The 11,829-nt window shown below is 41.5% G+C and overlaps 1 protein-coding gene across 2 annotated transcripts; it reads right to left on the bottom strand.

Annotated features, from left to right (window-relative positions):
* Nucleotides 1–922: 922 nt before the first annotated feature.
* LOC121579399 (ras-related protein Rab-24) lies at nucleotides 923–11,621 on the bottom strand. Of its 2 annotated transcripts, XR_006002904.2 has the most exons (10): nucleotides 11,284–11,621; nucleotides 10,587–10,759; nucleotides 10,399–10,467; nucleotides 10,120–10,198; nucleotides 8,850–8,917; nucleotides 3,155–3,254; nucleotides 2,964–3,014; nucleotides 2,776–2,835; nucleotides 2,147–2,606; nucleotides 923–1,983 (listed from the first exon to the last, which is right to left on the bottom strand). XR_006002904.2 is itself a non-coding variant. In XM_041893973.2 (9 exons), the coding sequence occupies exons 2-9, from the start codon at nucleotides 10,698–10,700 to the stop codon at nucleotides 2,542–2,544; spliced, it is 606 nt and encodes a 201-aa protein (XP_041749907.1). In that variant the 5' UTR covers nucleotides 10,701–10,759; nucleotides 11,284–11,621; the 3' UTR covers nucleotides 923–2,541. The 2 variants fall into 2 exon arrangements, 1 of the variants encoding a protein (XP_041749907.1); XM_041893973.2 differs by having other exon boundaries at nucleotides 923–2,606.
* Between the last annotated feature and the right edge of the window lie 208 nt (nucleotides 11,622–11,829).

Here is an 11,829-nt window from a genome sequence, read left to right as displayed (position 1 = left end):
CAAATGTCAGGCTCGAAACCTTAATGACTTGGAGAAGATCTGCAAAGAGGAGTGGGACAAAATCCCTCCTGAGATGTGTGCAAACCTCGTGGCCAACTACAATAAATGTCTGACCTCTGTGATTGCCAACAATGGTTTTGCCACCAAGTACTAAGTCATGTTTTGCAGAAGGGTCAAATACTTATTTCCCTCATTAAAATGCAAATCAATTTATAACATTTTTGACATGCGTTTTTCTGGATTTGTTTGTTGTTATTCTGTCTCTCACTGTTCAAATAAACCTACCATTAAAGTTATAGACTGATCATTTCTTTGTCAGTGGGAAAACGTACAAAATCAGCAGGGGATCAAATACTTTTTTCCCTCACTGTACATATGTAACAAAGCTGGACATTGTTTTTCTACTGCTGTTTTTTTGTTGTTGCCTTCATGCTTCTTAGCTTCTGTCTCTCTTCCCTCTCTGCCTTATTAAGCCTTGTAATTCATCTGTTAAAATGGAACTGTTGAAGAGTTCAATAATATCCTGCTGCCTTGTGAGGATATTGAAATGTGCTGGAGTCCTTTGTACATAATAAATAAATAAATGTAAGTTGCAATTACATATTTTTCTTCAACTCTGTTTTTGGCATTTTGATTTGGGACAGAGGTTTGATTGTTACCTTTCCGACTGAATAGTCAAGGTGGAAGCCATATTACTGTAATAACAGTTCACAACTTTGTTACCATAATAGATTTGTTACCATAATCCACTTTAGAGGTGCTTATGTTATAGCAACTGGCTTTAACACATCCATAGCTCAGTGTACTATAAGCCTAGTTAATAACCAAACTTCACATACTGTATGATAAAGTGAAGGAAAACAATGGTGAGTACAGCAGTCTGGTTGACCAGGCCAATGTACTGTAGGTCACACAGACAGACTTGCAGAAATGTAGTCTTTATTTTTTCAATATACAACATGCTACAAAACAGTCACTGGAGTGCACACAATGAATTATCATATCAGCCGACTCTCTGTGGACCTGTAATAGTGTTGGAAATATATACGTTATAATATCTACAAGGCCTCAGACAGACGCGGGACTGCAAACAACCTCTGGCTTTGTGCCTGTGCCCCTTGCACCTACTAATAACAGAGTCCTGTAAACCATTCATAAAAATGAGCTATGTGAACTAGTCCTGTTTCTCAGGCACCAGGTCTGCGTCTGTGGGGAGTGGCACCATAGAAGGTGCTGTGTGTGTGTAAACAATAACACGTCTGTTGAAGTGTATGTACACTTGAATGGAGCCTTCTATACACAGCTAATGATGGATATGATTCATGCCTGTGGGGCCCATTGCTGCTGTTTACTACTAGTCCCCTACAGGCACAACTTCAGTGGGACTGAAAAAAAACCTCAGTGAGGTTTCAGAATTCCCTCTCAAATTTCTTTGCACTCAAATTCAAGAATAGCTCTAACTAAGGTATATTTTCACGCACATTGGTAAAATCAAGTAAAAATCTGCCATTGGTTAGACTGTGTCAAAAGGTCAAAGGTGTCTTGAAAAGTGTCAACATTAACAATACAATTGCAACTTCCCATTGTGTGTGGAGTAACGACAATGGTCAGCCACGGTGATGAGGCGTCCGTAACATTGAAATAGTGACTTGGAGATTACATTGAACATTAGTTAAACATAGCTGTATTTGGGTTTCTTTGAGTATATACACACACACACATATATATAAATGCCATTTAGCAGACAGTTTTATCCAAAGTGACTTAAAGTAATGCGTGCATTTATTTTACGTATGGGTAGCCCAGGGAATCAAACCCACAACCCTGGCAGTGTAAGTGCCATGCTCTACCAGGACCACATATAGCAATATCTTGTACTTTTAGCCATGGCGACATAACTATCATATTACATTTACCCACAAGCTTTGTCCTGTGCTGGTGCAATCTTTCTAGTTGCGTTCCATACTTTCAACTGGATCAGAGCTTATGACAAAAAGAAAAACATATGTCACATGACAATAAATGTGCAGGTACATAGTACGGCAAGTACATTTCACCATGAAGAGTAGACAATGAAAATATTGTTCAAGGTCCCAAAACGCACAGAATGCTTATTAAAATCAAGTCATTAAAAAGAAGCACTCACTCAAGGCATTTGACTGTGGGATGAAGGCCATTCGTGTCATCAGCATAATTCATTTATATAAGGTGGGTTGATAGACACTGAGGAAATTAATGTTTTTTTTTTTTAAGTGGGGTTAGGTGCTATTTCCTCGTCTGCTTCATTCGCAAATCACCCTTGGCAGGTATTTTGTCCTGGGAGAGGGGTCGTGTCCTATTATTGTTAGCACTCCTTTAAATGCAGTGAGCATGTCATCTTCTACGGGACAACTGAAAAAAGCAACCCCCCCCAAAAAAAACAATAGTACTGTTTGGACTCCTCTCTTTCAAATGGACAGGCTCCAGGTGGGATGTGTAGCATCCATCCTGCATTTCCAGTTTGGTTTTACAGCCAGTGATCGCTGTCCATCCAGTAAAGGCTTAACTGTGGCAGCAGGAATAGAAATAAGAGTCCTTCTTCTGACCCAAGTCAATACCGGTCTCTTCTGTAAAGAGAGCAGAGAAGTGTCAACCAGACCCATTCAGGAGCGCATTCATTCAACACAGCGGAGATGAAAGTGACAACTCATGATAGTAATACTACCATTACAGACGAAATGTACACTGACAGCTAAGCTATTGGAGCAATATTTAGGAAGAGAGCCAAAGTCTCACCGGTCAAGAATTGGAAGGAGATGCTGTTGTAGTCCTCTGCAACCTTTCGGAACAGCTCATCTGGAATGTGGTTAAAAGACACTATGAGTCTACTTCTGCATTTTGGGAAATGTCGTTTTATGAGATATGAGTTATAAATAAGGTTACACTAGATTTTAAATTAACTGATCATATGAGGTGTCACTTACCCACGTTGTTGTTTGTTTTACTGGATGTTTCAAAATGCTTAGCCCCAATCTCTGTAGATGAGAATGAAAAAAATCTAAACATAAGCCACTTTAAAACAGCCAGTCCTTATACTAATCAAGAGGATGTCTGGTAAGACACTCAGACTACATGATTAAGTGGGAGTTAGTGATGATTATCATTAACAATTTACCGTCAGCAAAGTCCTGAACGTCATGGTAGTCTACTTGCCGCAGGCCCCGGTCACTCTCAATCAGGTCAATCTTTGTGCCACACAGGTATATCTTGCAGTGCTTCATTTGCGATCATAGAAGAAAAAACAATCTGTGTCATCGTGGGCAGTTACATACGTAGGATAATATACACTAACAGGACAGTTTATTAGGTACACCACCCCGTTCATGAAAACAGATCGCTCCTAAAGACAGTGAATCACGTGGCCATGACTTGCTATATAAAGCAGGCAGACAGGCATTGAGGCATTCAGTTACTGTTCGTTTGAACGTTATAACAGGCAAAATGAGTGACCTAAGCGACTTTGAGCGTGGTATGATCGTCGGTGCCAGGTGCGCCGGATTCAGTATCTCAGAAACGGACGCCCTCCTGGGCTTTTCACGCACAACAGTTTTACTGAGAATGGTGCGACAAACAAAAAACATCCAGTCAGCGCCAGTCCTGTGCGCGAAAACAGCTCGTTGATGAGAGAGGTCGAAGGAGAATGGCAAGAATTGTGTAAGCCAGGGATCATCAACTAGATTCAGCTGCGTGTTGATTTTTTCGTGAGCGGACGGTCAGGAGCCGGAACATAATTACAAATAATTTGTAGACTGCAAATTGACCGCAAGAAACCCAAACAGATATAATATTTCAAACCTTGCTTACATTTGTATATGATCACGTGTCTCTCTATTGTGTGTGGAAATACTTGGGAACAGATTTCCCAAACTAAAATCACTTGGAGCTGATTTCCTGGTGTTTTTACAGTTTATGTCCAACAATGTAAACCCTGGTGTAAGCTAACAGGACGGCCACAAAGAGGCAATTAACGGCGCAGTACAACAGTGGTGTGCAGAACGGCATCTCGGAAAACACAACTCGTCGGTCCTTGTCACGGATGGGCTATTGCAGCAGACGACCACACCGGGTTCAACTCCTATCAGCTATAAACAAGAAGAAGCGGCTCCAGCGGGCACGTGATCACCAACACTGGACAATTGAGGAGTGGAAAAACATTGCCTGGAACATGACAGCAATTTCAGTTTATTTGAGTGGCCTGCTCAGTCCCCAGACCTTAACCCAATAGAGTATATTTGGGATGAGATGGAACAGGTTGTTCATAGCATGAATGTACCACCGTCCAATCTGCAGCAACTGCATGATGCCATCGCGTCAGCATGGACCAACATCCCTGTGGAACGTTTCCGACACCTTGTAGTATGCGCTGAAGAATTCAGGCAGTTCTACATTTACATTTTAGTCTTTTAGCAGACGCTCTTATTCAGAGCGACTTACAGTAGTGAGTGTATACATTTGCATATGATTCCCCCGTGGGAATCGAACCCACAACCCTGCCTTGCAAGCCACATGGGACCCAGCAAAGGAGGGGTCTAACCCGGAACTAGAAGGTGTACAGTGCATTCGGAAAGTACTTTTTCAACATTTTGTGACGTTACAGCCTTATTCTAAAAATGGATTAAATTGTTTTTCCTTCTCCTGCCAAAGAATAAAATGGACTGTTACACTAGCTGTCTAGTCTGTGTTTTATAAATGTGCAATAAGCATAAAAATATGCATTTGTATAAGGAATTGGCAACTCGTTCTCATTCAGAGAAATAAGGTAGGCCACTTGATTTCAACATCTGAACAAAGTGGACAGGCTAGCATGCTGTTTCAACAGTTGGAGACGGAATGTAGGGTGTGATCATAACAATTCAACTGTTCTGTCTTGTTAGCTAACAAATAGATCCAAATTTGGCTAAACTTGAAATATATTTAGATGAGCTAGCTACTCACTAGCATGTGGGCTTGTGCTTTTCTATAATGCCTGCTACAAGAAGTTAGTCATTATTAGTGAATGTGCATTATGCATGGTTCTGGTTAAATTTGTAACAGAAATGGCCTTCTCATATACAGACTTGAAAGCCAGATCTGTGTATTGCAAAAAAAGCAGCTATTTCAAATAATTAGTGGGTCTTATGGTTGTGAAAGGCAAATGTTTAGTTCAGGTATAATTTCACAAACCCTGAATTAATTAGATTATTGCTGACTGTTTGAAATGCAGAGTATTTTCCCTAGCTCTACTGCAAAAATTATTTGGAGAAAACATTTTTTTTTAAATATATATAATATAATATAATATAATAATAATATGCCATTTAGCAGACGCTTTTATCCAAAGCGACTTACAGTCATGCGTGCATAGATTTTTTTTTGTGTATGGGTGGTCCCGGGGATCGAACCCACTACCTTGGCCTTACAAGCACCGTGCTCTAACAGCTGAGCTACAGAGGTATATATATATACACACACACACACACACACACACATATATACAGTGGGAGAAAAAAGTATTTAGTCAGCCACCAATTGTGCAAGTTCTCCCACTTGGCCTGTAATTGTCATCATAGGTACACGTCAACTATGACAGACAAAATGAGAAGAAAAAAATCCAGAAAATCACATTGTAGGATTTTTTATGAATTTATTTGCAAATTATGGTGGAAAATAAGTATTTGGTCAATAACAAAAGTTTCTCAATACTTTGTTATATACCCTTTGTTGGCAATGACACAGGTGAAACGTTTTCTGTAAGTCTTCACAAGGTTTTCACACACTGTTGCTGGTATTTTGGCCCATTCCTCCATGCAGATCTCCTCTAGAGCAGTGATGTTTTGGGGCTGTCGCTGGGCAACACAGACTTTCAACTCCCTCCAAAGATTTTCTATGGGGTTGAGATCTGGAGACTGGCTAGGCCACTCCAGGACCTTGAAATGCTTCTTACGAAGCCACTCCTTCGTTGCCCTGGCGGTGTGTTTGGGATCATTGTCATGCTGAAAGACCCAGCCACGTTTCATCTTCAATGCCCTTGCTGATGGAAGGAGGTTTTCACTCAAAATCTCACGATACATGGCCCCATTCATTCTTTCCTTTACACGGATCAGTCGTCCTGGTCCCTTTGCAGAAAAACAGCCCCAAAGCATGATGTTTCCACCCCCATGCTTCACAGTAGGTATGGTGTTCTTTGGAAGCAACTCAGCATTCTTTGTCCTCCAAACACGACGAGTTGAGTTTTTACCAAAAAGTTATATTTTGGTTTCATCTGACATTCTCCCAATCCTCTTCTGGATCATCCAAATGCACTCTAGCAAACTTCAGACGGGCCTGGACATGTACTGGCTTAAGCAGGGGGACACGTCTGGCACTGCAGAATTTGAGTCCCTGGCGGCGTAGTGTGTTACTGATGGTAGGCTTTGTTACTTTGGTCCCAGCTCTCTGCAGGTCATTCACTAGGTCCCCCCGTGTGGTTCTGGGATTTTTGCTCACCGTTCTTGTGATCATTTTGACCCCACGGGGTGAGATCTTGCGTGGAGCCCCAGATCGAGGGGAGATTATCAGTGGTCTTGTATGTCTTCCATTTCCTAATAATTGCTCCCACAGTTGATTTCTTCAAACCAAGCTGCTTACCTATTGCAGATTCAGTCTTCCCAGCCTGGTGCAGGTCTACAATTTTGTTTCTGGTGTCCTTTGACAGCTCTTTGGTCTTGGCCATAGTGGAGTTTGGAGTGTGACTGTTTGAGGTTGTGGACAGGTGTCTTTTATACTGATAACAAGTTCAAACAGGTGCCATTAATACAGGTAACGAGTGGAGGACAGAGGAGCCTCTTAAAGAAGAAGTTACAGGTCTGTGAGAGCCAGAAATCTTGCTTGTTTGTAGGTGACCAAATACTTATTTTCCACCATAATTTGCAAATAAATTCATTAAAAATCTTACAATGTGATTTTCTGGATTTTTTTCTTCTCAATTTGTCTGTCATAGTTGACGTGTACCTATGATGAAATTTACAGGCCTCTCTCATCTTTTTAAGTGGGAGAACTTGCACAATTGGTGGCTGACTAAATACTTTTTTTCCACACTGTATATATACACACAGTGCCTTCAGAATGTAATCAGACCCCTTGACTTTTTCCACATTTTGTAACATTACAGCCCTATTCTAAAATTGATTAAATTGTTGTTTTTCATCAATCTACACACAATACCCCATAATAAAAAATACAAAAACGGAAATATGACATTTACATAAGTATTCAAACCCTTTACTCAGCACTTTGTTGAAGCACCTTTGGCAGCGATTACAGCCTCGAGTCTTCTTGGGTATGACACTACAAGCTTGGCACACCTGTATTTGGGGAGTTTCTCCCATTCTTCTCAAGCTCTGTCAGGTTAGATGGGGAGCGTTGCTGCACAGCTATTTTCAGGTCTCTCCAGCAATGTTAGATCGGGTTCAAGTCCGGGCACTGGCTGGGCCACTCAAGGACATTCAGAGACTTGTCCCGAAGCCATTCCTGCGTTGTCTTGGCTGTGTGCTTAGGGTCGTTGTCCTGTTGGAAGGTGAACCTTCGCCCCAGTCTGAGGTCCTGAGCACTCTGGAGCAGGTTTTCATCAAGGATCTCTCTGTACTTTGCTCTGTTCATCTTTCCCTCGATGGTGCCAGGTTTCTTTCAGACGTGATGCTTGGCATTCAGGCCAAAGACTTCGATCTTGTTTCTCTGATCTGAGTCCTTTAGGTGCCTTTTGGCAAACTCCAAGCGGGCTGTCATGTACCTTTTACTGAGGAGTGGCTTCCGTCTGGCCACTCCACCATAAAGGCCTGATTGGTGGAGTGCTGCAGAGATGGGAGGTCTTCCAGAAGAACAACCATCTCCACAGATGGTCTCCCGAGTGGTGCAGTGGCTGAGATCCTGGTTCGAATCCAGGCTCTGTTGTAGCCGGCCACGACCGGGAGACCCATGGGGCGGCGCACAATTGGCCCAGCGTCGTCCAGTGTAGGGGAGGGAATGGCCGGCAGGGATGTAGCTCAGTTGGTAGAGCATGGCGTTTGCAACGCCAGGGTTGTGGGTTCGATTCCCACGGGGGGCCAGTATGAAAAATAAATATAAAAAAATAATGTATGCACTCACTAAACTGTAAATCGCTCTGGATAAGAGCGTCTGCTAAATGACTAAAACGTAAAATGCAGAGTGTCAGAGTGACCATCAGGTTCTTGGCCAGCTTTAGGAAGAGTCTTGGTGGTTCCAAACTTCTTCCATTTAAGAATGATGGGGGCCACTGTGTTCTTGGGGATCTTCAACGCTGCAGACATTTTTTGGTACCCTTCCCCAGATCTGTGCCTCGACACAATCTTGTCTCGGAGCTCTACGGACAATTCATTTGACCTCATGGCTTGGTTTTTGCTCTGACATGCACTGTCAACTGTGGGACCTTATATAGACAGGTGTGTGCCTTTCCAAATCATGTCCAATCAATTGAATTTACCACAGGTGGATTCCAATCAAGCTGTAGAAACAGTTCAAGGATGTTCAATGGAAACAGGATGCACCTGAGCTCAATTTCGAGTATCTTAGCAAAGGGTCTGAATACTTATGTAAATAAGGTATCTGTTTTTTATTTGTAATACATTATATTATAAAAACCTGTTTTTGCTTTGTCATTATGGGGTATTGGGTATAGATTAATGTGGAAAAAATGAATTTAATACAGTTTGGAATAAGGCTGTAACGTAACAAAATGGGGAAAAGGTCAAGGGGTCTGAATACTTTCCGAATGCACTGTATATGACAATACCCATCATACAATTCTCATTGGTAAGTGAGAAAGGGTCTGTAACCTCGTCACAGTTTTGCAGCTCCTTCACCCAGAATCTGGCTCGTTGGAAACTGCTTGTGTCCGTCAAATCTACAGGAGAAAAAGTCACACAAATGAAGGTGAATGACAACATAAAACTTGACTCAAGACCAAAACATTATGTATGTTCTCACAGTTATGAAAGTGTATTTGACCTAGAATATTCTGTTGTACTTATAGTAATATTGCAATGTAAATCAGCCCATAAAATCAACACTAAAAACAGAACCATATAAAACTAAAAAAGAAACTTAACAAATGAGTCATCAACTGGGGAAATGCCTCATCGGCTATTTTCCAAACTGTAAAAATAATAACAATGAGGGAAATAAGAGTGGAGGACACTCATATATGCAGAAACATCCATTGCTCTCAACAAGAATTTCCTTAATGAAACATTTAGGATATAACGAAGCCATTATGGCTGGGAATTGCCAGGGACCTCACGATACGATATTATAACGATACTTAGGTGCCTTATTGATGTAACTTGTTAAATCCACTTCAAAATCACTGTATATGAAGGGGAGGAGACAGGTTAAAGAATGATTTTTAAGCCTGGAGACAATTGAGACATGGATTGTGTATGTGTGTCATTTAGAGGGTGAATGGGCAAGACAAGATTTAAGTGCCTTTGAACAGGGTACGGTAGTAGGTGCCAGGCGCACCGGATTGTGTCAAGAACTGCAACGCTGCTGGGTTTCACACGCTCAACAGTTTCCTGTGTGTATCAAGAATTGTCCACCACCCAAAGGACATCCAGCCAATATGACAACTGTGGGAAGCATTGGAGTCAACATGGGTCAGCATCCCTGTGGAATGCTTGACACCTTGTCCACGCCCTGACAAATTTAGGCTGTTCTGAGGGCAAAACGGGGGGTGCAACTCAATATTAGGAAGGTGTCCCCTAATGTTTGGTATACTCAGTGTATGTCAGCTGCAGCGAGACGAGAACGATTGAGAAAATGAGTTCTGATCAGTCTGGGAAATAAAAGTGCTGAAAAAAGGTTCTCACTATTTAAAAATAAGATGTAGAACAAGCTATCGGATGAAAGGACAAGTTTTGGCGCAGGTACAGCCGACTACAGCTAGCTAACGCTATCTACAGTATCGATACTTGGGAGTCAAATATATAAAAATAAAATTTCAATATGTAACTATGAATTTTTTCCCCCCATCACTAAACACCATAGTAGCAAAACAGAAACGTAGAGTGCTATTGATAGTGTCATTCCAAGGGGATAAGAACTTACCATAGCAGACAATGGCAGCCCTGGCTCCTCTGTAGTAGATTCTACTCATTGCCTCGTAGCGCTCTGATCCAGCCGTGTCCTGGGTTGCAGAGAAGGAATCACTTATAGTCTATCCACACAGCCTGTAGCTACCTCAGATCAGGCTATGATAGATTGATTCATTTAATTATTATCCAACGACAATAATAAACCAGACAACACCATACAGAGTATAAAGACTCATGCAAATCTATTTCCCATTTTATTTTATAAAGGATGCCAGCAGTCATCCTCACTCACCCATATTCCCAGTGTAACCACCTTGTCTCCCACCTGGATTGATTTGGCAACGAATGCAGCCCCAATAGTCTATCGAAGAATGAAAGATTGCAAGAAAAATATGTAGCAAGTAAAATGTTGAAAAAGAGCCTTCACACAAAAGCAGAGAGCGTCCAACACACCGCCCTAGGCAATCAACTGATACTCACGTTCTGGTAGGGACCAACAAGAAAGCGGTGGTGGACATATCTCTCCACAAGGCTGGTCTTGCCCACACTCTCCTTACCAAGCATAACTACTTTGGCATCCACACGCATGGTCATAGTGCACAGGACCAGGACAAAAAAGGAGAGGAGGAGCAGTAGAGGGGTTGACCAGGATGCTGAATTGATGTGTAACAGAAGAGACAAAAACAAATGTATTTTAAAACACCAACAAGTAGATAGTATGGTTAAGTTTGTCACGATAAAAACAGTCATTTTATTCATTCTACTTTGTCCATGACACCATATGACTTCGATGCAGCATGACTTAGCAGCCACCAACACCACAGAATGATTTTGAGACAATGCACTCAAATTGCCACAGCAGAATTTGTCTGAAGAGAGCAGTTGGCTGGATACATTTCAAGACGTCATGACATTTGTGGGAGATGTCAACAATTCTAAGAAGTGAACTTGATGGGCATGGGTGTGTAGCTAGCCAACTAGTTAATGCTGCCATTAGCTAAACCATCAACAAAATGTTACACACAATAAGCAGACCTGAAATATTACACAAAATAAAATTTAACTTTTCGTTCGCTAGCTTGACAGTAGCATTATTAGCTAGCTAGCGAGCCATCTAACGTTAGCTAATGATGACTTGAAAGCTAGCTAGCGAGCGAGCTAAAACCAAAACACTTACCTGCTTGATAAACTCAGCTAAATGTGTTCAAATTGAATAATCAGAGGCGAGTCGGATTAACAGTATAGGTAAATGGTCGAATAGCTCTTAAAATATGAACATTTCGTTAAGAGTTAGCTAACTAGCTAGCCAGTGTTTGAACCATTCACTTGGTGTTGTCAGCAACGTAAATTCTAGCTACAACCTAGAACTACAAGCTACAGAAACATCCCTAACATGTATATAGTCTATGCCATTGCCATGTCGTATGGCAAGTAGACTCAGTCGTTAGCAAGCAAGCAAGCTAAATACAAAATTCCAAGAGGCTTTGTCATGGGGGAACTTCTTCTTCTTCTTCTTCAAAGTTTATAGCAGACTACACCTATTGGTGTATTGCCGCCACCTACTGTACGGGGTCTTCTTTGACATTATTGCGGTCCGCAAACAAATGCTATAGGTCCATGCCGCCACCTACTGTTTTGGCTGTACATCAGCCCAAAGAATTAACAAAACAAAACAAAACACAATAAACAAAACAAAACTCAATGTACTCCTTTATTCAGATTC

This window comes from Coregonus clupeaformis, chromosome 13 (assembly GCF_020615455.1).
Source record: "Coregonus clupeaformis isolate EN_2021a chromosome 13, ASM2061545v1, whole genome shotgun sequence".
NCBI lineage: Eukaryota > Metazoa > Chordata > Actinopteri > Salmoniformes > Salmonidae > Coregonus > Coregonus clupeaformis.
The sequence above is the reverse complement of the archived record's forward strand: the minus strand, read 5'-3'. Positions and strand labels throughout refer to the sequence as shown.